Genomic DNA, 25520 nt, shown 5'->3' with positions numbered 1-25520 from the left:
TCAATTGAAAAATCTAAAGTTTCAACTGTTTTTATTTATTAGAAGCTGAAAAAAATTAAAATTAATTATTTTTAAAAAAATAATTTGGCGACAATAAAAAAATGATTAAATGGGGCGATTAATATTAAAATGTGATAAACTTGCGAGGAACTTGACTTCGCGCGCGTAGTGTAAAATTTCATTCATATTTTTTTCGCTAATAATCGTTTGCTAATCTTTTTATTTTTATTTCTTTCAAACTATAAAATACGATGTTTCTTTTTAGTCATTTAATAATGTATTTGTAATTTAGTAAAGAAATTATGAATAAAACATTTTGAATAAAAAACACTTTATTCAACGAATGTCTAGTTTTATAAAGGCGTGCTTCTGATAGAATATGATTATGCACCAGATTGTGCTTACTTAATGTGATTATTTTTTAATTTTTGATTTTCTTTTTCAATAACTGATACAATTTCAATAATATACACACGTATGCATAGATTTGGAATAATATATTTATCAATTTCTTGAATATATATTTTATAATTATTAATACGAATGCGTAGTCAACATTTTTAATCATCTTAAAACTTCCCCCGGTGGCTGAGCGGTAGCGCTTCGCCCTGTCGTTCCTCGGGCCGGGCAAGGCTGACTCAGCCTTTCATCCCTTCAGTGGGTCGATAAATAAGTACCAAGCATGATTGGGAACTAAACACTGGGGGTTCCGCGTTCGGCTGACCACCTGACCGGAACATCTGCTCCTGCACCCCAGAGCCCTAGGTCCAGAAAACTGAGATGGGCATAGTAGGCCTTGGCCCTCCATGGGCTGTCGTGCAGCTGAGTTTAGAGTAGAGTTTTTTAAAACTTCTTTACATCTTATATATCGCCTTAATCTTAAAATAAATTTGTAAATTACCTGTCTATGCGTGTTTCGCAGAATTATTTTTCTAACTTTTTTATTGAATTTTAATGCCATTTTTTTTAAAATTCTATTATGTATATTTTTTTCCAATAATATACTAATCAATTGTTTAAGTACTTTAATTTATGTTTTTCTTTAAAATAAAATTACTTTTTAAATTATTGCTAAGTTCTTATTGAACGAAAACTTAAAATTATTGCCAGCTATCTGAGAATTAAATCTTGTTAAGAAATTAAAAATATTCTACTGATCACACTCAATATCATTCGAAGCAGAACAGCTGACTATTTACTAAAAATACTATTGTTTACGAAAAATGAAGATAAATTATTAATTTTATTTTTTTTATTACTTCTTATTTATTCGAGTAATGAAAAGTAAATGCGTATGTGCGCACAGGGGAAAAATTTAACAGATTGTTTTGTTTTTTAAATGAACAAAAAACTATGGGCATGCAATTTTAATTCAACATTCAAAGTTAATCTTGTGCGCTAACCCTTTTAAGTTATCTTTTGTCTTAAAAAGTTGAAAATATTTTCTTTAAAAGTTGTTTGTATAATTTCTCAACTTTTGCACAGTTCAAAAAAATATTGCTATATCAGGAAAATGTTCGATATGCCTTGTTTTGTTAAACAACTACTAAAATAAAAAATTGCAAAAAGATTTGAAAAATGTGCTATTTTTAGAATCATCATCTCAAAAATTGTTCTTTTACTCCATTTGACTTTTTTCTTCTTAAATAACTTATAATCATAGTTTTAACACACGTTTTGAAGAAATTATGTATACAAATTTCTCCTAATATTTCGTAATAAAAAAACAAGAATATTAATGATTTATTTATACAGTGAAACCTGCCAAGTTGACCACACTTGTAAGTTTCACACCTGAATAAGTTGACCTCAATTATCAAGAACGGAAATTTTCCTACATAATAAAGAAGCAAAACCTTTGTAACTTGACCACCTGTCTATCTTGTATGTTGACCACTGAAATAAGTTAATTTTGTCTAGGAGTATTATGAAATTCTATTCTAAAACCCTCATAAATTGACCAGAAAAAAAAATTCAGAAAATTTTCTGTCATTTCGCAATGTATGTTAATATTTCACTTGTTTGGCGAAATAGTGTAAAAAGCTAATCTAAACCTTTTTGTGAGTTGACCATCTGTGGAAACTGTAGGGAGTCAGTTTTTGACTATTTCTTTCATTCATTCATTGAAAACAGGTGTGTTAGTTGAAAAGTTGCTCTTCCAGTTGCAATAGTGAGCAAATAGGCTTGTATGCGTAGTAATAACAGAATAAATTTTAAAGTGTTAAAATAATTTTGTTTTGTTAAAGTTTTCAATGTTTTCGTGTTCTGATATTTTAAGAAATTATTTTTATTAAACACTTCACATGCATAACTAACAAAATAATTTTTTTTTAAAAGTTAGTTAAATATTAAAATTATTTCTGTGTAACAAATTGAAGTTCGTTTAGGTTTAAACACATTTCTTGAGATATTCATTTGGCCATTTGCTAAATCAAATTTTTAAGTCAAGTAAAAAAAATTTTTTTTAATGTATAGCAACATGTAGGAAACGAAAAAGTAAACAATGTCCCACCCCTTCTATAAGTTGACCACTTGTCTACGTTGGCCACTAAAACAATGCACATGAAGTGGTCAACTTACCCAAGTTTTACTGTAATTGTTTCATTGAACCAGAGTAGTTAATTGTTTTCGTAATAATCGGCCTTACAACTATTTAACTTAGATTCTTTGGACTAGGCGTCACTTCATGCATGTCTTTCGAGATTGAAATTTCAAAGATAAAATGTAAAAATTACAAGAATGCGTAAGCTGGTTTCAACTAACAAAAAAAAAAGGGACAAAATCGTTGGCAAAAGAAGTTATCTCATGAAAAGAGTGTCAGAGTTGAAAAATTATTGTAAGAACTGTAACAATTGTTACTCTTGTTTAATTAAGGGTATTATAAACCTAATTTTCGTCATGTTTTTTAAAGAACTAACGAAAGGAGTGTGTAAATAACATCAACTCTTTTTACTGCAAACTAAGTTTACTTAATATCATTTGCAAATATTAAGAAGTACAAATTCTTGACTTGCTCCTTAAAATAAAGTTTTATTTTAATCGTAGTTGAAGAAGTACGGATATAGTTAAGGAAGGTATGCGACATTCGGAAAAAAAAAGTCGTGTGATAGAGATAGTTTTAAACAGAATGAATTAGTTCTTTTAATTGAAATGCTGACAATATCATTACAGCATTTTGGTTAACAAGTGCCATGAAAAAAGGTTCTGAACTTAAGATATGGATTTTAATATATTTTCCTATTTACATACCTCCTTGATCTCCGCACCGTTTTAATATTCTGTAAAGCATAAAATGAAATAATGTTGAATAAAAAAATAGATTTCAAATGAAATATTTTATTTTCCTTAATACAGGGTATCTGTTACATTTTAGATTTTCAAATTCATAACTTTTCATGTCTAATTCCAAGAATTTTCATGATTTAACGAAGTTACTATTTTCTCCGATAAAAACAGAATAATAAATTCAAAAAGCATTATAATCACATTATATAAAATAGGTATAACCAAAACACTGCAGTAAGAACGCACTTTAATACAAAACCCCTCTATTTAAGCTTTTAGCTCAATTTCCGCTTTTGGTTTCATATTTTGTAATGTGGCAATCTTTTTCGAAAATATTTTAAATAATTCTTTAAAAATTTCACGTTCATGTAATAAGTTCATTTGAATTCGCAGCTCGCTTTATAGATTTCGTTTCATGTTTTATTCTGTTTCTTCTTTATACTTAATTTTCTGATTTCGCTTGATATTTTTACTTATTGTGTTCCATTATGTTTGTAATTTTTTTGTAAAATTTTTTTGAGTGCTTCTCAAACTATTGCATTGATATATTTTACTTTGGCTATATTGATACAATAATAGAAAGTACTATTTTTTTGCTGATATAATCGTGTAAGCTGATGAAAAGATTATATCTTTTATTTTCCGGATATTTTTAGAATTTTTTTTCCGGTTTCTTGCTGTTTTATTTTTTATTATTATTTTTCTTCCCCCCTTTTTTATTGTTCCGTAATTTTTCCCAAGTTTTTTCTACATTTTGAACTTATTTACTTATTTTATGAGTTCTATTTACTTGCAGCTTATGCGCAATAAATAAATAAAACTTATTATTTTTCGTAATTTTCTTCGTGTTTTTTTTGTTTTTATTTATTATGATATATATATATATATATATATATATATATATATATATATATATATATATATATATATATATATATATATATATATATATATATATATATATATATATATATATATATATATATATATATATATATATATATATATATATATATATATATATATATATATATATATATATATATATATATATATATCAAAATGCTTCTAAAATGCCTTATAACATTTATTAAGTTTTACAATTTTATCGAAAATAAATACCGTGATTTCTATAAAATTTTGCGATTATGCATCAGAATAGCTATCTTTTTTCAGGTCCACCTTTGCTTGATCACTTTTTTTTCCTTTCCTAAGAAACTCGAAGTGCGGGGCAAAAGCATTTAACCCTACAACTCTTCATAAATTTATGATAACTTATGAAAATTTGGTTTTAATTCAAAACTGTCATACAAATTACATTAAAACAGCTTTACAAAAATAAATAATGTCAGATAAAAATTCAAAGATTCTATAATCTTGGAGAATCAAAAATAATTTATTAATTTATTTAAATTTCCTTTTTAAAGGAGATTTTAAAAAAAAAAGCCCAGAAAGCAACGTGAAAATTCTTTTGGTTGCTTAGCAACGAGAAGCACTATCTTTTCCCATCTTGTCATTCATTCAGTTTCTTTATGGTTGTTATAAATTATTTCCCCTTCTATGGCGAGGTAATTTGGCATATTTTTAAACCATCGCCAGATATATAAATCCCTATTGCGACCTAATTTAAAACCCATTTTTTTCGAAATTTTGTCTACCCCCCCTATTTTAAGGGTCAGGATTCCAAATATGTAAAAAAAATTACATGTTTATTCAGAGAAAGTACGTTTTTGTGTCTGATTTCGTAACTTAATTAATAGTTAGCACTAATTAATTAGCATATTTGAGGTCACCCCCGGGAACCATTAAGATTGACACTTAGATCGTGAAAATCCGATCATTAGAACAAAAGTTATTCAGGGTGATATCTTTTTTTTTTTGCTGACTGTACATTCTCACTCGAGTATCATGTGAATGACAATCTGATTGGTTGAAAATATTTACATGCGAACAACTTGCCAATAAGTTACTCGTATGTGTGAGAGTTTTCGCAAGCGGAAAAATCGCATCCAATGAGAATGACCCCGATGTCAATGCTTGCGCACAACCGGTTTCCGGAGGTGATTAATAAAATGAACTCACTTGAAGGATGAAGGGAATTGAAAATGCTATTAATGCAATGCATACTGCATTCTGATGCAGTGAAAGGTATGCATCACTCTCTTTTTTTTCTTTTCATCTACGAAATTAATAAATTCTATTGATAAACAACAATTTAAAGATGGCAACAGCAACTGAAAAGCTGTCTTCTCCAGTTTCGGTTCTTACTTTCAAATAAAAAAGATATTGATGCTGTAAAGCTCAGATATTACTTTTCAATCCTTAAATATTAAAGAGCGAATTTTTTCATTCGTACGGTTAATTTTCAATTTATAAATTTCAGTAAATATGAAGCAAAGCAGAGTCTTATGTTATCGTTTAATCTATGCCCAGGAACGAGAGCCATAGAAAATGAAACCGTTGCGCTGATTGGGTAATGAACTTACGTATGAATGCAAATGTCTGATTGGTTGAAAATGAACTGAATGAGAGAAAAATAGTCGAGAATCAAATGACCGATCCTCTGATTGGTTGAAAATGAGTTGAGTCGAATAAAAGACTCACTGAACTGTTTGCCTATCTCTTAGCATTAAAAGAATCATAAAGCCAAATGAATCGATTCTTTTGAACTGTTTCCTATCCCTTAACATTGATATCGGCTCAAAGAGTTGATTTGGATTTCCAATCAGTTCTTTTGAGTCGTTTTCCTATACTTTAACATTGCATTCGATTCACTGAACTGTTTAAATGATTCATTTGAGCGGTTTTATATCTTTTAACATTAAAAGAACTGTTTTGAGAAACGAATCGATTCTTTTCGCTATTATCTTTTTTTCTAAAATTAAAAGATGCCTTCAGAGGGATGGGGGTTATGAAAAGGGGCAAGTAACTAAAAATTTTCAGAAAAAAAATTGAATTTTTTTTTTTTTTTTTTTTTTTAACGAAAAGATAAAAAAAAATATTTATTTTTTTAATGATTGAAAAACTGTTTATTGCGAAAAATGTGAGTATTTAGAGTAAATATTCTTTTACTGCTGGGGGGAGGGATATTTTTAATTATTTCATTTATTTATTTTTTTTCCCCCTTTTCTTTTTTTTTTTGTAGGAATACTTTTAGACAAACTTATTGAATATCAATTCATATCCTCTCACTTTTTCAGGTTTTAATTTTTTAAGTTTTAAAACGCAATTTAACTATTTTTTTATTTTGTTTCACGTTATACAATTTGAATTTTTTTCATTATTATAAGTGAATTTACCGTTTTATTTTTTTACGAATATCTTTATTATTCATTATTGGTCTTTATATTAACAATTTTTTTTAAAAAAAAAGTTATTTTTTAATAAAATTGATGAATCAAACAAATATTAAAAAAAATAAAAATATTAAAATTCTAAAAAAATTATTAGCATTGCCTAGATTAGCAGTTCCTAAATGGTGTTTCGCGGAACCCTTGGGTTCCGTTTAGAATTACAGGGGTTCCACTAGTTAGTACTTTTTATAGCCACATTTAACTGGACCACCCAAGTGGAACATTCTGCTTTTGAACCCTAGAGCCCAAGATCTAGATTAATGGTCCCCATTTGGTGTTCCGGAAAGCTCAATGGTTCCGTGGAAAAGTTACAGCGGTTACACGAGATAGTACTTTTATAGCCAGCCAAGTAGAACATTCAACTTCTGACCCCTAGAGTATAGGATCTAAAAGAGTGGTTCCCAAATGGTGTTCCATGGAACCCTAGAGTTCCGCCAAGAATTGCAAGGGTTTCTCTAATTGGTACTTTTTTTAGCCACATTCGACTGACCACTTAACTGGAATATTCTGCTTCTGCACCCTAGAGCCCAAGATCTAAATTGATGGTCCCCAATTGGTGTTCCGGAAAGCTCAATGGCTCCGTGGAAAAGTTACAGCGGTTACACGAGATAGTACTTTTATAGCCACCCAAGTAGAACATTCAACTTCTGCCCCCTAGAGTGTAAGATGTAAAAGAGTGGTTCCCAGATGGTGTTCCATGGAACCCTAGAGTTCCGTCAAGAATTGCAAGGGCTCAGCTCGTTGGCACTTTATTTAGCCACATTCGGCTGATCACTTAACTGGAATATTCTGCTTCTGCACCCTAGAGCCTAAGATCTAAATTAATAGTCCCCAATTGGTGTTCCGTAAAGCCCTATGGTTCCGTGGAAAGGTTACAGCGGCTACACGAGATTGTACTTTTATCAGGTGTTCCGCCGAAAGAACGTTAATTATTTAGAGTTCCATGGCAGAAAAATATTGAGAGCCCCTGACCTAGATCAACTAATTCAAATACTAAAACAGTCTAAACTAATTTGTACGACCACCTTTTATAAAGACTTCCATTATAACGACCATTTAAAAAAGAATCAAATAATCGATTCATATAACCGTTCATTTTAGTGAATTGATTCTAAAGAATCGATTCATTTAAATGAATCGATTGGCACATCACTACCCGTGACAACACGTTGGTGCCATGTCCAAGCAAAACGTTAGTGGCCGGTGACAACATATGGATGTCGCGCGTTGCAACCTGATATTCATATGACCTTTTGTCAAGGGACAATAGATTACAGGGATGCCAACTGCTCCGCTTTCTGGAATAGTTTTAACAAAGTGGTAGCAAATTATATAGTAAAATTCGTTAAAGAAAGATAGTTACGCCTACTTTTTAATATAGTAACCAGTAGTTTGATGCTTAAACGTTGCATTTTATATCATACTTATAATTTTTGATATTTAGTGGTGAAAAAAATTACTTATAATGAAAAATACTAAACTAAAAGTAACTTAAATTTCGCTACCACTAGAAAACACTATTTTACAAAGCAGAGCAAGTTACACGGAACCGGTCACATGGTAAACTTATCACTAAAATCTATGCAGACAGCATAGTGTTAACGTGTTAAAATTAGACGGAAATCAAAAATAAGTCTGACAAATTAACTACGCCCGTTTTCAACATAAACACATATTGACATTATTTAGCCTAACAAGGGTAAGAGAGATGACTATTTTTCCAGTTATTGTCTCATATGTTATAATCATTTCTTCCCTTTCGAAATAATAATTATTTTTTTTTTTTTTGTAATTTAGCATAATAATCAAATGCATCAAAAATACACGTAAATTATGCTGAAGCATGTTTTCATGATTGTCATGATGAATAGATTAATTTTATGACAAATTTCAAAAAATCAGTTTTCTTTATAAATCAAATTCTATGCCCTTGAACTTCACATTTTTCTGAGGAATAAATTGAAAGGAGTGTAAAATTAAAAGGAGTACACGAATAAAATATTACGTGTATATCATTGACAGATACCGGTTTTAGACAAAGTGAATCACACATACTGTAAACATGATTTAAGAGTTACATAACTTACCAACGCAGACATCATTCATTTGTGAAAAACCAGTCTCACAGGAACAAATTTTATTCCCTTCGTGATTGAAATCGCAAGATAAAGAATGAAGTCCACAATCACATGCTGTAATTGAAGATAAAATTGATTGAAACTGCAAGATAAAGATTGATTGATTGATCTCATTAAAAACAATTAGTTTGAAACCGCGGGATAAAGAATGACGTCCTTAATCACACGCTATAATTAAAAAACAAAATTGATTAAAGAGGCGAGATACATGTCTTGAATCATAAATTGTAACAAAAGCAAAATTAATTAAAAACAAAATTGTTTGAAAACATAGTATAAAGAATGACATTTTCAATCGCACACTTTAATTAAAATAAAACTTGAACTAACAATGAAATGTTTCACAGCTCCCCCTAGGTCCCTACGCAGTCTGATCAAATTTTAAAATTTTCAGTTCAACAAAATAACCATTAGCTGTGGTAAGTATCATTTAATATGATGCTGCTGATTTAGGCCTTCTCATGGTAGTTTAAATTCGCCAGAATCAAACAATTTCCTCTGGAAATAGCTCTTTTGTTGGACCCTGAAACGACTGTTGCAAAAATAACTATATTTATAAAAAATCACATCCATTACCATAATACCTGTATTAGTCGTAACTAAAATTAATTAAGCTTAACGGAGTCAATAATAGCATAGGGATTTTTGTACGGTATTTATAAACTCAGTACCATTTTTCTATTAACCTTTGTCGTTTACTGCATAAATAATATTTCTTTATTTCAATCACTATTTATTTTAAATTACTTATTTTTATACAAAAGTGTTTTAAAAGCACAATTATAAGAAAAGCAACACATGGTTTCAGATAACTTTAGAAATACAAATTCATTGACGTAGCTTTCAAATTTGATTTACGATGAGTTGATATAATTAAATATTATAAGGAGTGAAATAAATTCCTGAACAGAATTGTCTACAGTTTAATTTATTGCAATGGTTAATGTTGAACTAAGGCAAATAAAATCATTTTTTATCAGCTTTCCAGAAAGGAATAACTAAAATTTTTAAAAGAGTTTTAGTATATGGGGATATAATTGCTTTTTGTAGCCTATGTCTTAGTTACAGGATCCTAGTATAATTGGTTTTGGGGTTATAGCAGATTTGATATTAGTACAGCGGACAAAAAAGTTTCAGTAAACACAAAAAAGATGAAAAAAGATAGGCTTACTTGAGTATGTTGTTTTTAATGAAATATCCGTTTTAGGGGGAATAGTTGATTCAGTTGATTCATGAGCTGAAACAGAAAACTTTTAAATAGTTAAATCTGAGCAACAATAAACCTACTTACTTATCATACATTACAAAACATTTTTATAAAAGCCTTGATTTAAAGGCCTTTAAAAAAATTTTAAAGTTTTTCTGATTTTTTAAGAGTCATTGTAAAATAACTGATTGCTTATCATAATTATTGCTCGAATTATCTTCCAATGTAATTGCAATTGAAATTGGGCGAAGTTTCCAATACTTTTGTGATCATTGCTTGGTAATCCTTAATTATTTGGAGCTGTCGAAAACACGTGTTTTTGTGTTTTCTAAGCAAAACTGTATAAAACTGCACGTATTATTAAGTTTTACCATAGATAAAATATATCTTTAAAACATCCTGGCCATTAAATTTTTAAAGTAAGGCCTAATTATAGCTAAATTATATCAGATAATATGCTAATTTTTAGCTGAATGTAGTCTTAAAAATTTTTATACATTAATGATCAATTTGAAAATATTTAGTAATTATGATCAAAGTTCTCAATAAATACATTCATTGTAATTTTGAAGCAAAATAAAACAGTTTTGTATGCTTTAATTAAAAAAAAGAAATTTTCTGTTACTGAGAAAATGTGATCTTGTAATTTTATCAATCTGAAAGTCATGACAGCGTCAACTGGTTGAGAAATAGTGATAAAAAAAACTTACCCTCCAAGACAAAGACAGCAATCCTTAGTAATAAATTTCAATTTAGAACAGACAGTTGAATTTATTCCTTTATCTCTAAATTTCTTATATAATAAAGGTAGTAAAATGAAATACACATAAGTGTTGCTTCTGTTTTAATGTTTTCCATTTTTTTTAAAAGCAAAATTCCAAATTTTAAGTTTTAATAAGTATTCAAGTTTTACTTAATTTTGTACTTGAACTAAGCCTTGAAAATTATTGTTATCAAAATTATTGTTAGCAAAAGTTTATTCATTCCATAATTCATGATTTATTTGATTCATGCACGTTTTTTTTATTTTTATTCAAGGCAAGAAGTCTTTCATAATCTGAGAACGACGCTCGTACGAAGAGACTGAAATTATGGAAACGGTTAAATTACTCGAATAAAACCTAACATCAAATCAAAAACCTAAAAATGCAATCAACCTCGATCCGATGCCCTGTGGCTGTGATGACACTCTGAGGGTAGAAAAAAACCCTGAGGGTGGGACAGCTCTTTGAGAATGGGGTGAGGCTCGAAATATGAAATTAAATACATATTTTTAATAACATTTTTCTCAAAATATCCCTTATGTTTTTATTATGTTTTAACTTTTACATCCAAAATTTATTATTTTTAAAAAATTTATGCTCAGAGCAACTTAAAAGCACAATCACAATCAATAAAGTAAAAACTTCCTAGAAAACAGATATAATAAGAGACAAAAAAAAATAAAGTAAATAAAATAAAATACATATGAAGAAATGAACAATAACAAAAAAACTCCCTCTAAAACTTAAATCTCAATAATAAGTAGCCAACTTGTTTAATGAATTTTAGAAATAATTTTTTAAAAAAATGTAAGGAAAAGTGGGGTAAAACCGAGTATCTAATATTCGAAAGCGTGTTGAAACTAAATTGTTCGACCCAAAAACTGTCAGATTTAATCAAGATATCGCACCCTTGCAAAAAAAGTGACTCAAGTAAATAAACAGCAATTTTGAAGTTATGTCAATAAAAAATATGTTTGAAGTGTTCCTTCAAGCTCAAAAAGTGTCACATCTCTAACTCGCAATTTATCCAGCTGAGGGCAGTTGTATCAGTTCTGAGTCGAATTCAGAATAAGGGTTATCGTATTAAGCTGATTTGTCTCAAATGCTGCATTTTAGAGTTATGACACTTGCCAAGGTGCGATATTATTTGCTTAGTTACGTGTAATGTATCATTCTTAAAAAAGTCATAGATGCACGATTTTTTTTGAGGGAAAAATCAAGTCAAATTACCTCATCTTACCCGAAGTGTTCGCAATATACAAGAATTACTTTCATTACTCATATTTCACTCGGTCTTTAACTAATATTTCTTAAATTTTAAAGCAATAATTTTGCAATAATTTTCAATTAGTTCCAACAGTTTTATTTCATACCTCTCTCTCTCTGTCTCTCATATAACTATTTGCAAATTCATATGTACATTTCACATCAAGGGTTTTAAGGGAAATTTATATTAAAGTATTACCAATTAGAATACAATGGCATATTTTTGCAAATAACAGTCTTTATCCAATTATGAATATTTAATATGGAAAATGTGAGCGCAATGAGTTGAAAATTTAGGCTCAAAATATGGTTTATATATTTCGACAATGAAGATGCAATTTTGTGACACATAGCTCATTTTAAAATGACACAGATATTTATAATTTGAAGAGAAAGAAATACCCGAAGGCATACTCACAATTTGTTGAAGTAATCCTTTCTGGTTCAGTTGCTTCCGGTGTATTTGAGACTTCTAAAAAATAAACTATGTTGGGTATAAAGTATAGAATTAAAACAGAACTATAGACACGAGATTTCCATACTTTGTCAAAGATAAATTTCGTTTTCTAGAGATTGATGAAGTACATAAATATTATTTAGCTTAATTATTTTAAAATTAAAACTATAGACTTTAATTTATTTTAATAGATTTTTGCAATTCATTAGGCAATTATTAAGTCTATTAGGCATCCTTGAATAAAGGATCAAAAGAGCTTAAATTTTCCCTCTCGCTAATGCATTAAAAAGGGTTCCCTACAAATCAACTCTAACAAACTTGCATATTTTATCAATTTTTGAATTATTTAAATTTAATGATGAGCAATGTAACTTTGAATAAAATTTAAGAATTCGAATTAGATGTTTTTACTACCAGAAATAATATTTCCTCAAAGTAAAACTAGGGGGCCTACCTGGCCGAACGGTATCTCCCTCCAAACGCTCTGTTGAGCATAGAGGAGGCGGGTTGGAATCACGCCGCAACCCTGGATGAATTGTTTGCCGTGCCCTTCTCTGTATTGGGCAAACCTGTCCTACTTGACAATGGTTTGTAAGCCTTAATTGAGCTTACAAGCCTGCAAATGTTTGTTGCACTAATATATAAATAAAATGAAGTAAGTTGGCATTCATGTTGAAGATACCTTTTTGCTACGAGATTCGAAGTATTAAGATAGTGGAGAAAACAAATGACGCACAAATAAGAAAAAACCAAGAGGTTAAGTTTCAAAGATTCAGCTTCTTCAAAAAGTGCCAAATAATTTTTTTAAAGAAGAATTTATGCTAAAAATTTGCGCTAGAGGTTTTCAATTTTTATTTTAAATATTAACAAAACATAATATTGATGCCAAAAATACCTTTAACACATTTCCTATTTGCATCTTCTTGAAACAATGGGGGACATTTGCAAATGGGTTGATAAGTTTCGTATATTATGCAGTTGGCTGAGAGTTTTATGCATTTTTCTTCATTCTTTTTAATACGGCATTTGTTTGATATAAAAATTAAATTAGATTTCAAGATTTCATAATTTCAATTTACTATTTCATGAATATAAAAAAAAATCTTCTTTTATTGGAATGAGCTTTCATAAGTTGCTTTACATGCAACCTGATCTTTTAGATGAACTCAACAATTTAAAAAAAAAAAAAAAAAAAACAATAATTGAAAATACTTACGAATGCAGAAACCCGTTTCATCTTTATCGTACCCGTTTTCACAATCACAAGCATAACCTTCACTTAAATCTAGTCTTTCAATACATCGAGCATTAAGCTTCAAGCATTCTTTGTTTTTACCTCCTTCTAAGCACATTCGTTTGACTAAAAAACATAAGTTATTGTTGAAAACCATCAATCTTAGGGGGGATACAGTAAACATTCATAAAATACTCGAAGCTTTATAATCGCAGTTTTTTATTTTGTTAAATATAATCTGCGTTTTTTGTTTAAATATTGTGTAACTTTTCATTATTTTCACTACTTCCGCTTTGGTTTTCATGGATTATTTTGTTTCAGGTAGAGTTATAAAGGTTTTATTTGTAGATTCTATATACATTCAAATATCCAAAAGAAGTGTACCTGATAAAAGTTATTTGGTTTTTGAAATTTTCAGAAACTTACAGGTGTAAAAAAGAAAGAGAAATTTATTGCAAAAGTTGGCAATGCTCTGAATGCTCTACTTTGTTGTTCACATAAACGAAAGATGACACTGCACCGTAAACGACAGTTTAAAACGGAATTCTATTTTACTGCAATTGCGCACAGTTTCATTCTTTGGGGAATCGTAATTTATTTTCTATGCTCTGTGCTTATTACAGCACTTCCAATTTGAAATTTTTGTTAATAATTGTCAATCAGAACTTTCACCTTTTCATCAATAGAACATTTAAATTTTGTGTACGTTTGCAGTCCTGTTAAGCGTATAGTTTCATCTGCTGTAAAATGTAAAACTTTACTAGCAAAATGCGATTGTTAGCCTTTTAATGCTTTCATTTTTTTCCATAATAGATCTATTAGTTGCAATCATCAAGTTATGTGAGGTGAATTAAGTTAAATGAGGTCAGTTCACTTATCCGTCAGTTATATGAGATAAGCCTGAGCATTATTTTCCAACAGTTTACGGGTCAGAATGCTAACTGAAGCAGGAACTCAACTTTAGACTAACATTTAGAAATTGATGTCCAAGAAGAAGATTTGACTTTCCTTGGAGGAGACAAAGCAACAAGGGGCTGTAAGAACAATTAAGGTATTCCTACATCCATGTCAGCAAGTTTTCTCGATTTTAAAGTTCATAGATGAGATTGGTTAAGATTTGTAGTTATTTAAACAACTTATTGGGATTAAACAAAGTTCAAAAGTTCAACGATTTGTTCAAATTTTATTCGTCTAACAAATGTAAGTATCTTCCCGGCAATATTAAAAAATGCATTTGCTTCAAAATTTTAATAATAAATTCCTTGTGATATTAATTATTTTAATTTTTGTTGTTTATCGAAATTTTAAAGAAAAAAAATTTTAGATCTATCCCCTAACGAGTACAACTTAGTGAATTCAAATATTCAATTTTTCTCATTTATTAACAGTCTAGATGTGTCGCAGTGAAAAATGCAATGATACATTTTAAGTAGAATCTGCTCTCTAATAATTTAAAAAAGTCATAAATGTATTAAAACTATTGAAAATCGCTTGAAACATCCAATTAAAATTTTACCATTCTCGCAAAATGTTCCGTAATAATGTGGCCTACATTCACATTTGAACTTGTTGGTTCCATCAGGTCGGCACGTACCTCCATTCTTACAAACATCTCTTAAGTAGCAGACGTCTGCAGACAATAAAAACAATTGTTAATGAAAATTTGCACAAATATCTATACATGTTCAAATAGATTAAAATACATTCTATAAAAAAATTAGTAATCTGCTTTGTCGCATTTTTAATTCATATTATTATTTTTTGAAATACGATATTATACCAAATGCAAGAAATCAAAATCGTGTCTTAGCGCCTACCCTAAAATATTTGCCATTTCTTTCCAGATGTAGTAAATTGAAACAGAAAATTTTAAAACAAATAGAAGTTGCAAGTTTTTTTAGTAGAATCCAATTCAGAGATTCCTTAAGTCCGAAAAAAGATATTCAATCTGCAGCAAACAATCCTATTTCAAAGCAATTTGCAGAATTCCGAATTATGCAACTACTTCAATTTAAATAATAATCTAATATGCATACATGCTAAGTTTTACGCATTTTGAGTAAAATTTTATTTTTGTATTTAAAGTAGTAGTTTTACATTTAATGTATGCTTGCTATTTATTCTTTGCATCCTATGAACTAAATTCCAAATGATTTTAACCACCACTACATTTAAATAAATTTCACATACATATATAAATATGGATAATTACACGACATAAGTTGATTTAATTTTACACAAAATAAAAAGTAAATTATAGCTCGATCTCCAGGAGTTGGCACTTAGCTCCGCCTTCATCACGTGGTATGCGACGATATTATTTCGCTATTTTCGGGAGAAGATTGTGAGCAATCCTGAAAAAGGTTGCTATTTGGCGATCGTATGGCAAAAATATTTATTTCGCAAACTTCGTCTGCATTTTTTTAACATTAAATATTTCGTAAATTTGATGATACTTCGCTCCATTTTTTATGATATTTCTCACTTTTGAGTGAATAGTTTGTCCTTTTTGAGACATTTCGCTGGGAAAACAGCAGTTTTTAAATTTAAAATATGTTTAACTATCTAGAGAAACGAAAGGTACAATAACAGATGATAAAGCAAAGTAAGTGACTGGAAAAAAGTTCACTTTTGTGTTTGGCGCGCATTAAGGGTTGTCTCAATTTCAAAAGCGGAGATGTTTCTCTTTTTACTCCCGCTCTGAAATGAACTCTGCGTCCGAGGAGGTGGAGCCAAGTGCCAACTCCTGGTGAACGAACTATATTGCTTATGAATGTAATTTACTGTTAATCATACTACTACTGGGTGTATATCATCTTCGGAAAGATTAAAGGTGGGCAGATATTTGTATGTATCAAACTTCCATCCAAACAATAAGTGATCAAGAAAAATTAAATGATGCATTTATAAAAACATGGAATGTTATTTAAAGTAACAAATTTACTGCCAGTTTAGAAATATTATCAACAGCATCATCAAATAAAATATTTTTTTCCAACGTCCTCAAAATACTAACACTTTTCTTTTAAGACAAACTGATAGAAAAATTTTAAAAAAAATTGGGAACTCAAATGTTTATGTAAAAAAAATCTGTTAGATAATTCAGGCGAGAAATCTCTTTGAGAACGCTGATCAGAATTACATTTTGTTCAAACGTCATAGCAAATTTAACTGTTTTTTGCGATTTTTTTCACCATTTTGGCATTAAACATTGACTATTTAATCCCTTGTAGTAGAAAATTTGATTTTTCTCTCGATATCTTCATTTCTTCATAAGCTCGCGTGAGTGTAGATGTCAAGAAGGAAGAGAGAGATTATATGTTGCCAGTTACAAATTTGAATATTTACGTAGAAATTTTTAAAAGTAAAAGAAAAAAAAACTCTCAATAAAGTCTCATCAACGGGTAAAATTAATTCACATTTATTTCTGCTTATCGATTCACATAATGTGGATTTCATAAGCTAATTTTTTTTTATAAATACAATCCGAGCGATAAGTAGGAATTGATAAATCCTACATAATCGCCTACTCCGTTTCGATTAATGTATTGGCAAAATGCTTTTTATTTAAAACTATAATATATGTGAACCATTGGAGTATATTGCCCAGCACTGGACCCGGGACACAAACCGGTGTGCAACGACGCCTAAACGACAGAGAATTTTGATGTGGTGGCTTTACGAGGGAAAGGATAAAATTTGCAAAAATGTAATTCTGTGACCAGCTGTCACGGCTCGCTCATTACTCCATGGCTCAGTTACGAATATATGCAGATATTCGCAAGATATTGAGTCCTTAATAAGCATACCTTTTTTTTCATGGGGAAAATTTAAAAAAAAAATCCATACTACGAAGGATTACTACAGAACACATCCTTTTTGTTGTAGATTTAAAGAAAAAAAATAGACGTGATAAGAAATTTCAAGTTACCCTTTTCACATTTCTCTCCATAAAATCCAGGTAAGCAATCACATTTTGGTACTTTTGAGTACATTGTGCACTTCCCTCCGTTATTGCACGGGTTATTTGTGCAAGGCCCTATAAGTACATAAAAATGAGCTTTTTTTTTAATTCACATTTTTAGTTACGATAACATTAAACTAATTAATAACATTGTAATCATTTTCAAAATCATTTGCTGTATATTAATAACAAATCATACCCTATATAGCATTTGAGATTATTTTTCGAAAAACTTTTCTACTGTTAGTGAACTGAAAGAAAAATTTTGAAATCGTATCGAATTTGGATTAAGCTTTCAAGACAAGAACATAATCAAAAGATTATTTGAACATTGATATATGTGTTTAAACTATTTATCGGTCATGGTGAACAAATTTGTTTTAATTTACTTTACAAACATTATGGGGTATTTTGAGTTTGAGATGTTTAAAAAAATACACCTAAGGTAGAAAATGAGTTTATAATTTGCACTTAAAATAACCTCATCAATGAGCCTCAATTTCAGATTCATTTTACGTCATAAAATTTAGGCTCAGCTATGCTTTTAGATAAAATCCGATATCATTCACATCCTGAATATATACTTATTTATTTGAAGTGTAGAAAAAATAACCTGTTCATCTCAAAAACAAAATCTCTATGCTGGTTGCTCTATGGTAGATTTCTATCAACCTCAATACAACCTCAAGAATTTTAAATTAAAAGAATTGACTAAAAGGTTACTTGTATTATAAAAACTATAAGACGAAGCTAGCAAATATTAAAGATGCAATGCAAAATTAAGAAAAGTAATTAAATTCTTAAATTAGTTCAGTGTCTAAAAAAAGATCTTTACAAATGTATTTTTTCTCTGAATGCTAACAGATAAACTAAATCTATGATATTGAAATGATGAACTCGATATATGTGTTTCTCTCTTATAACTCCTAAACCGTTAAAGCTAGCGTCACGAAATTTAGAGATTGGTCTTGATAGTGGCCATTCTATCTCCCCTGTGCTAAAAATCGTACTAATATTTCTTTCATATCTTTCGGAAGAGTTGTTTGTAAAACATATTTTTTTAATTGATTTAGATGATGCCATTTATAAAAATTAAGCAACAGGCGACTTTTTTTTTCAAATATTTTTTCAAGATAACAACAGTAATGCTTGCTAGCTTCTAACTCTCAAAAGTATGTTGCACGTTCTTCAATATTAAATAATTCTTATCCGTTATGTTAGATAAACTCAATTCGCGATCGCAACGAACTATAGGGGTCGTTGTTGTATGAGACTAATACCTGCGATTTCTATATGAACAGTCATTCATTTACTCTAGAGACGTCGTTAATGTAGCACGTAGCATTGCAACGTTCCTTCTTTAATGTGGCTAATTAAATTTAAAAAAGAAAAATGCTTGATATTCTTTCTTATGCAAACGAAAACAAAATGGTATCTCTTTTTATTAGAGAAGGAATATCCAAAACACATCGAAAAAATATTTGTACATTAACAGAAAAAAATATGTATATTCTTATAAGAGTTAAAACCTAATGCCCGAGAAATAGTATTACTAAATTTAATGATATAACATGAAAGGGCCATTTGAACTTTACATTCTATAGTTTTAAGAATCATATTACTTCAAAAATTAAAATGAACAAAAAGTATACATAAGCCTCATAATTTTATGAAATTTAATTTTGGTAAACAAAGTTTTTTGACAACAATTTTGATCAAACAATTTCAAGTTTCATTAAAAATCATTATTTAGAAACTAAGAAACGTAAAATAAAGAATGCTGACGAAACAAAAACAAAAAAACAATTCTTTTTTGTCGCCATTTTTAGCGCTACGAAAATTCGTCTTGGGGATTTGCCAAAATCAAAACAAGATGCAATTTTATTTTTTCAGGAGGGAAATATTTTACCGAAAAAACGAAAATGTACCAATTCCCACAACATGAAACTTTATCTTGGTAAACGTACGTTTTGGAAATGTTATTTCATTTGGAATCTTATTTATCAGAGTTCATATGGCGATATGATTGTTTTGAATCTATGCTAAACTCTATATCGGCTCATTTTCCACCGAAATCCGATCGACTATTTTGATTTTAAATAAAGTGTTTTATTTTATGAATTGTCGCAAAATTTTAAGTGTAGATTGGCGGCACTTAAAAGCCGCCAAATCTGTAGCGGCGGTGGCGTTAATACGTAAGTACCGAATTTTTATTCCATACTTTTCTGAATCATATTACTTCAAACATTGGAATATACAAGAACTATACATAAACACATAATGTTATACCATTTAATTTTTAAAAAAAAGTATTTTGAGAACAATTTTTATCAAACAATTATAAACTAAAAAACGGAAAATAAAGAATTCTTAGGATAAAAAAACGATTTTAAGAATTCTTTACATTGAAATAAAAACTTTCATATTGTTTCTTTTTTTATTATTCTTATAGTTCTTAATCAGACGTAAAAAACAATTCTGTAGAGAGCCATCATCAAATGAAAAAAAAAATATTTACAGGCAAATTTTTTATTGTAAAGATCAGTGCACTTACCTGATTTATAATTCCCGGAGAATTCCAAAATGATAAGTTCCTTGTTTGAAAACTTTATTCTCAAATAATAGATACATAGTTTATCCCTTCATTACTTTTAGATAACATACTACACAGCAAAATTTTATAATTGATATGAATTTGAATATGTAGCTAAAAACAGAATAGCTGAATTCTAGTTGAACTTATTCTTTCAAAACTAAAAAATACTTACCAAGAAAACGATTAAAATTAATTAAGAATCAGCACAAATGGCACTATTTCAAGTAACTTGGATAATTTTTTATTGTTGTTTTCCGAATTATATGGATACAGAAATATATACTAGTCAATAAAGAAGAAGAATATGCTATAACTATTACAATTCTGTATGTTCCGAATTCATATTTATTCACTGGAATGACGAAAGCAATGTTGACTTCACTTTAATTCGTAATGAATTGAAGACAGAAGAAATGCATTTTACCTTAATACACACATCTGTAACAGTATCCGAAATCGGAAGTCATCAGTTGCAAGTTTGTTGATAATAGAAATTAAAAATTATTGAGGAATTTTTCTTCAAATGTTTGGCGTGTTCTGTTCCTGAAAGATTTACTAATATTCTGAAGATTTTTTTCAAGTTCTTCGGCCTTTTCCTTAGGGAAATTTTGTTTCTTATTTGCTGCTAAGAAATGGCGTCTGATTCAGTCAATGATTTTGATGGAACTAAATGAAAACGTGATAAATTAATGTCTGATATTTACAGGCTCCAGCTAGACGGCGTACTCGAGCGTTGCGATCGCGAATTATTAATATGAAGGTGGTAGCATAGGCTGACTACGTTCCCAAAATTAGCTCTTCCAAAGCTCCTCGTGTGTTAATTTTGTGTATAGTTATTTTAAAACATTTTTCTATAAAACTAAATAATTTGATATCAACAGAAATTGTACGAAGAAACGTAAAAAAAAATCCTCATATTGTTATTGAACTTAATGATACTTTATTAATATTGGTAATAGGTAATACTTAAAAGTTAAAATAAAATAAGCTATGAACTAAAAGGCAGTTATTTTTGGTAACATGCACTACTGATATTAGGATAATTTCTGCAGTTTAAAAGGGTACTAAATATACTAATATAGGAATTATGTATTTTGCACATATTAAAACTTAATTAAAAATATGGAATTTTATATTAGATAATGTTTTTTGCTCTTCTAAATTTAAGGGGAAACTAGAAAAAAATCCCTTGATTGAAATTATGATTAGGTCTCGACCAATAGCATCGTGATAAATGATTCTGATTACATTTAATCTTAATTTTTATTGATGACCAAAAACGTGTTTTGCTTAATATAATTAAGGTAAAGCCACCTAGATGGGAAAAATAATTATTTTAGCTCTATTAACTATGTTGGTATAAGTCTTTGAGTTTAGAGCATGATTTCGAAGAGTTGTTTATTACTAATTTATTGATTATTTACGCCTTTTCACCTCGTACGAACATCTAGACATTGCAAAATAATATATTTTTGTTCAATTTAATAATAAAAAATACACTTAAAAATTTATAAGAAATGAATAATGAAAAATATTATACACTAAATTTATGCAAGGAATATAATAAGGAGAGCATATATATATATATATATATATATATATATATATATATATATATATATATATATATATATATATATATATATATATATATATATATATATATATATATATATATATATATATATATATATATGTATATATATATATATATGTATATATATATAATAATAAGTTTATTAAAGCAATTAAAAGCAATGGTAAAATGTTGTTAATCGTTATTACTGATTTAATAATTATTAATTTAATTGTAAAAGTTAAAAGTACCTATTTCACAATTGTCTCCTCTATAAGGTGATTGACATTTGCAAATTTCTTTACCATCTTTAACCATGCATGGAAATCCATTTTTACAGGGATTCGGATGGCACAAGCGAATGTCTGAAAAATTTTAAACATTTAGAAAGCTAACAAAATTTTAATATACCAATAAAAATAAAGCAATACATTTTTTTTTATGTTCCTAATAAGCAATGTTATGAAACGATAACGAAGGAGGACAGAAATCCTCTACTTATTAGGTATATAACAGTATCGTTTTGTCGATAGAAAGGACTCCCCTTGCCACAAACTCGGAGATTGTCTGCTGCTATGGAAAAAAAAGAAAAAAGAAAACAAATTTCAAAGAGGCGAGCTTCTATTTCCCCATATTTCTTTTCTTCATCTGACACGAGCCAAAACATGTCTTAAATATTGACCTAACACCCCGACTTGAAATAGTTATACCTCGTAACCATAGTTACTGCTACTATGCCAAATGAATGGCGAGGGGAGTTATTTCCATAGACAGACTGCAAGTTAGGTTAATCGGATAAAGGTGATCATCAGACTCAATATTCTGAAAGGTTTTGTGAGTACTCCCTCTTCTTCCTGAGATGTAAGAACTGTGATATTATATCTCCCCAGATATGATCTTGAATAACTCAAAAAAATTTGTGAAGAGACACTTTATTTCGGACTAATACTAAATTTAGAATTCGAATAAAATTTAAAAAGAGTAATTTAAATCAAGCATCTAAATTCGTAAGTTGTATAGCTCATTCTAGTGGAATTCAATTTATTTCTGACCTTGGTTCTCTCTTTTATCAGCGGATGGCAGATCTGAGAAGTTAGTTATGACGTCAGAGGAGGACTTCAATACTTCCGGTTTTTCTTTTTTAGGATACTGGGTGAATAAGTCTTACATCAAACTGTCATAGCAATATTCCTTTCGAAAATTACTTTCACTTCCAAAATAATCAATATTGGCGCGATATGAATATCAAAAAATTCAAAAGCCTCCAAGAAATAAGAGTTGTGCCTGGTGTTTCACTAAACAAATTTGGTACAAAGTAATTGCCATCTTTTTTGGAGCTGAGATGCGCCAAAATTTTTTTACGCTGACAAGGGAAACTAGGGAAGTGTGACTCGCCAATTTTGAAATAAACTAGTGGGATGCATGCCTTATGAGGAATAATTTTAGGGGGCAACATTCGTTTTGGCCCATAGAGGGTTCTATGAGAGATAAAAAATAATTAAGTATGTAGAAAAATCGGTATTTCATTACTTCAATGCAGACTATTAGTTATTGTAATTATCTTATACTCCAATTAATTTTATGGTACTTTCACGTACTATATAATGCATATTTATTGTCAAAATTGATTTCGAAAATTTTATATATCTGTAGTTTTTCAGAAAAAAAAATAAAAAAAATTGGCATTTTTAAAAAAAATTTGGCATCAAATTTTTTAAATTTTTTTTTTCAAAAAATTTTCCAATTTTAAAACTAGTAAACAGTAATAAATTTCATTTATATGAGAGTCGAAATATAATACGCATTTTCCCAAACTGATGGAATTTTTTCATATTTACAAGGGAAACTAAAAAGGGAAACTATCCAAAAATGTGATTTATAAAAAAAAAATTTCATATTGTTAGATCTTGCAAAAAAATCTGAAATCATTTATGTGATTGCATAAAATTAAATTGCATTTATAAAAATGTTTTCAAATTTGTTTGGCGGGAAATTTGAACTTAAAAAAATATTTCAGTTTTCAATGATTTTCTTTTTTTCTTGAAAGGTCAACCGTACTATATAAACAAAATTTGTAAGTATTTGTCGCTTTAATCGACACATTTTTTTTCTTAATTTTTTTTTATTGCACAACTGGTAAAAAAATGGAAAAAAAAATAAGTTTCAAAAAAATTTAAATTTTTTGCCAAAAAATTAAAATATTATTAAAAAAAATTGTCCTGTGAATTGTTCAATATTTCGTCAAAACATTCCTATTTTTGAAATATTATTCATACAATTATCTTTATACCTGATATTCTAGCTAATGCCAACTTTTAAAGTTAAATATTTCAAAAATTAGCTAGGATATCAGATATAAAAATAATATTATAAAGATAGCAATGTTTTGACAAAATATTGAACAATTCACAGGACATAGCTATCAACGGATTTTCCACTTAAAGTGACATACTTTGTGCATACAGTACAGTTGATCTTTTATAAAAAAAATCGAATTGAAATATTAAACATTTTTTAAGTTCAAATTTCCCGCCAAACAAATTTGAAAACATTTTTATAAATGCAATTTAATTTTATGCAATCACATAAATTATTTCAGATTTTTTTGCAAGATCTAACAATACGAAGAAATTTTTTTTTCTATAAATCACATTTTCGGATACACATTAAATATGAAAAAATTCCATCAGTCAATATTGGAAAACTTTTTGAAAAAAAAAAAAATTTAAAAATTTGATGCCAATTTTTTTTAAAATGCCAATTTTTTTTTCTGAAAAACTACAGATATGTAAAATTTTCGAAATCAATTTTGACAATAAATATGCATTATATAGTACGTGAAAGTACCACAAAATTAATTGGAGTATGAGATAATTACAATAACTAATAGTCTGCATTGAAATAATGAAATACCGATTTTTCTACATACTTAATTATTTTTTATCTCTCATAGGACCCTCTATGGGCCGAAACGAATGTTGCCCCCTAAAATTATTCTTCATAAGGCATACATCCTACTAGTTTATTTCAAAATTGACGAGTCACACCTCCCTAGTTTCCCTTGTGATTGCGTCACTAAATAATTTTGTTAAATAAGTGCCACAATTTTTGGTGTTGTTATGCTTCAACTTTTTTTTAACATTGAGTGTTTCACTAAACATCTTTGGTGTAAGGTAATTCTCCCCATTTTCGGTACCAATTTTCTTTACACTAAGGAAGTTTGGCAAACTTGTGCTTTATCGAGTCCAATCTGAACCATGAAATGGATTAGCTAATTAATCTATCTTCCTTTTTATTTAAAAAAAAAACAATTTTAACAGTAAAATTTATCATCATTATTATTATTATTATTGTTTTTCCTCTTACAATGGATCCCATTACATGTTGGGGTTCCTAGTAATAAAGTCGCAGATCGCCAAGCTAAAAGGAGACACTACTTAGGCTACAACATCTGACTACCTCATTACCAATCAAAAAAATTTCTCCCTGAAGAGAAACTGCGACAGGCAACTCTGGTTAATCCCTCCTGTGGCAGAAAAAAACCTTGGAGGTGCTCTAGAGTTCAGGTAAGATATATCGGATCAATGGGCAGTTTCACAGTTCATCAGTAGCCATTTAAAAAGTTTGACTTTACTAATTTGGTGAAAAGTCTTCCCATCATGTAGCAAGTGCAAATTGAA

The 25520-nt window shown here is 28.9% G+C and overlaps 1 protein-coding gene across 1 annotated transcript in view; it reads right to left on the bottom strand.

Annotated features, from left to right (window-relative positions):
* Positions 1-25520, bottom strand: part of LOC147808577 (uncharacterized) — a 57423-nt gene that overhangs the window by 23746 nt on the left and 8157 nt on the right. The window contains exons 4-10 of the mRNA XM_087163421.1: positions 22092-22205; positions 17636-17743; positions 15221-15334; positions 13687-13830; positions 12432-12485; positions 9948-10013; positions 8726-8830 (exon numbers count right to left, since the gene is read on the bottom strand). Coding sequence (XP_087019547.1) covers positions 8726-8830; positions 9948-10013; positions 12432-12485; positions 13687-13830; positions 15221-15334; positions 17636-17743; positions 22092-22205 — 705 coding nt within the window. The remainder of the gene's footprint in view (positions 1-8725; positions 8831-9947; positions 10014-12431; positions 12486-13686; positions 13831-15220; positions 15335-17635; positions 17744-22091; positions 22206-25520) is intronic.

This window comes from Parasteatoda tepidariorum, chromosome 5 (genome assembly GCF_982258835.1).
Source record: "Parasteatoda tepidariorum strain Cologne lab strain chromosome 5, Ptep-v5.0, whole genome shotgun sequence".
Taxonomy (NCBI): Eukaryota; Metazoa; Arthropoda; class Arachnida; order Araneae; family Theridiidae; genus Parasteatoda; species Parasteatoda tepidariorum.
The sequence above is the reverse complement of the archived record's forward strand: the minus strand, read 5'-3'. Positions and strand labels throughout refer to the sequence as shown.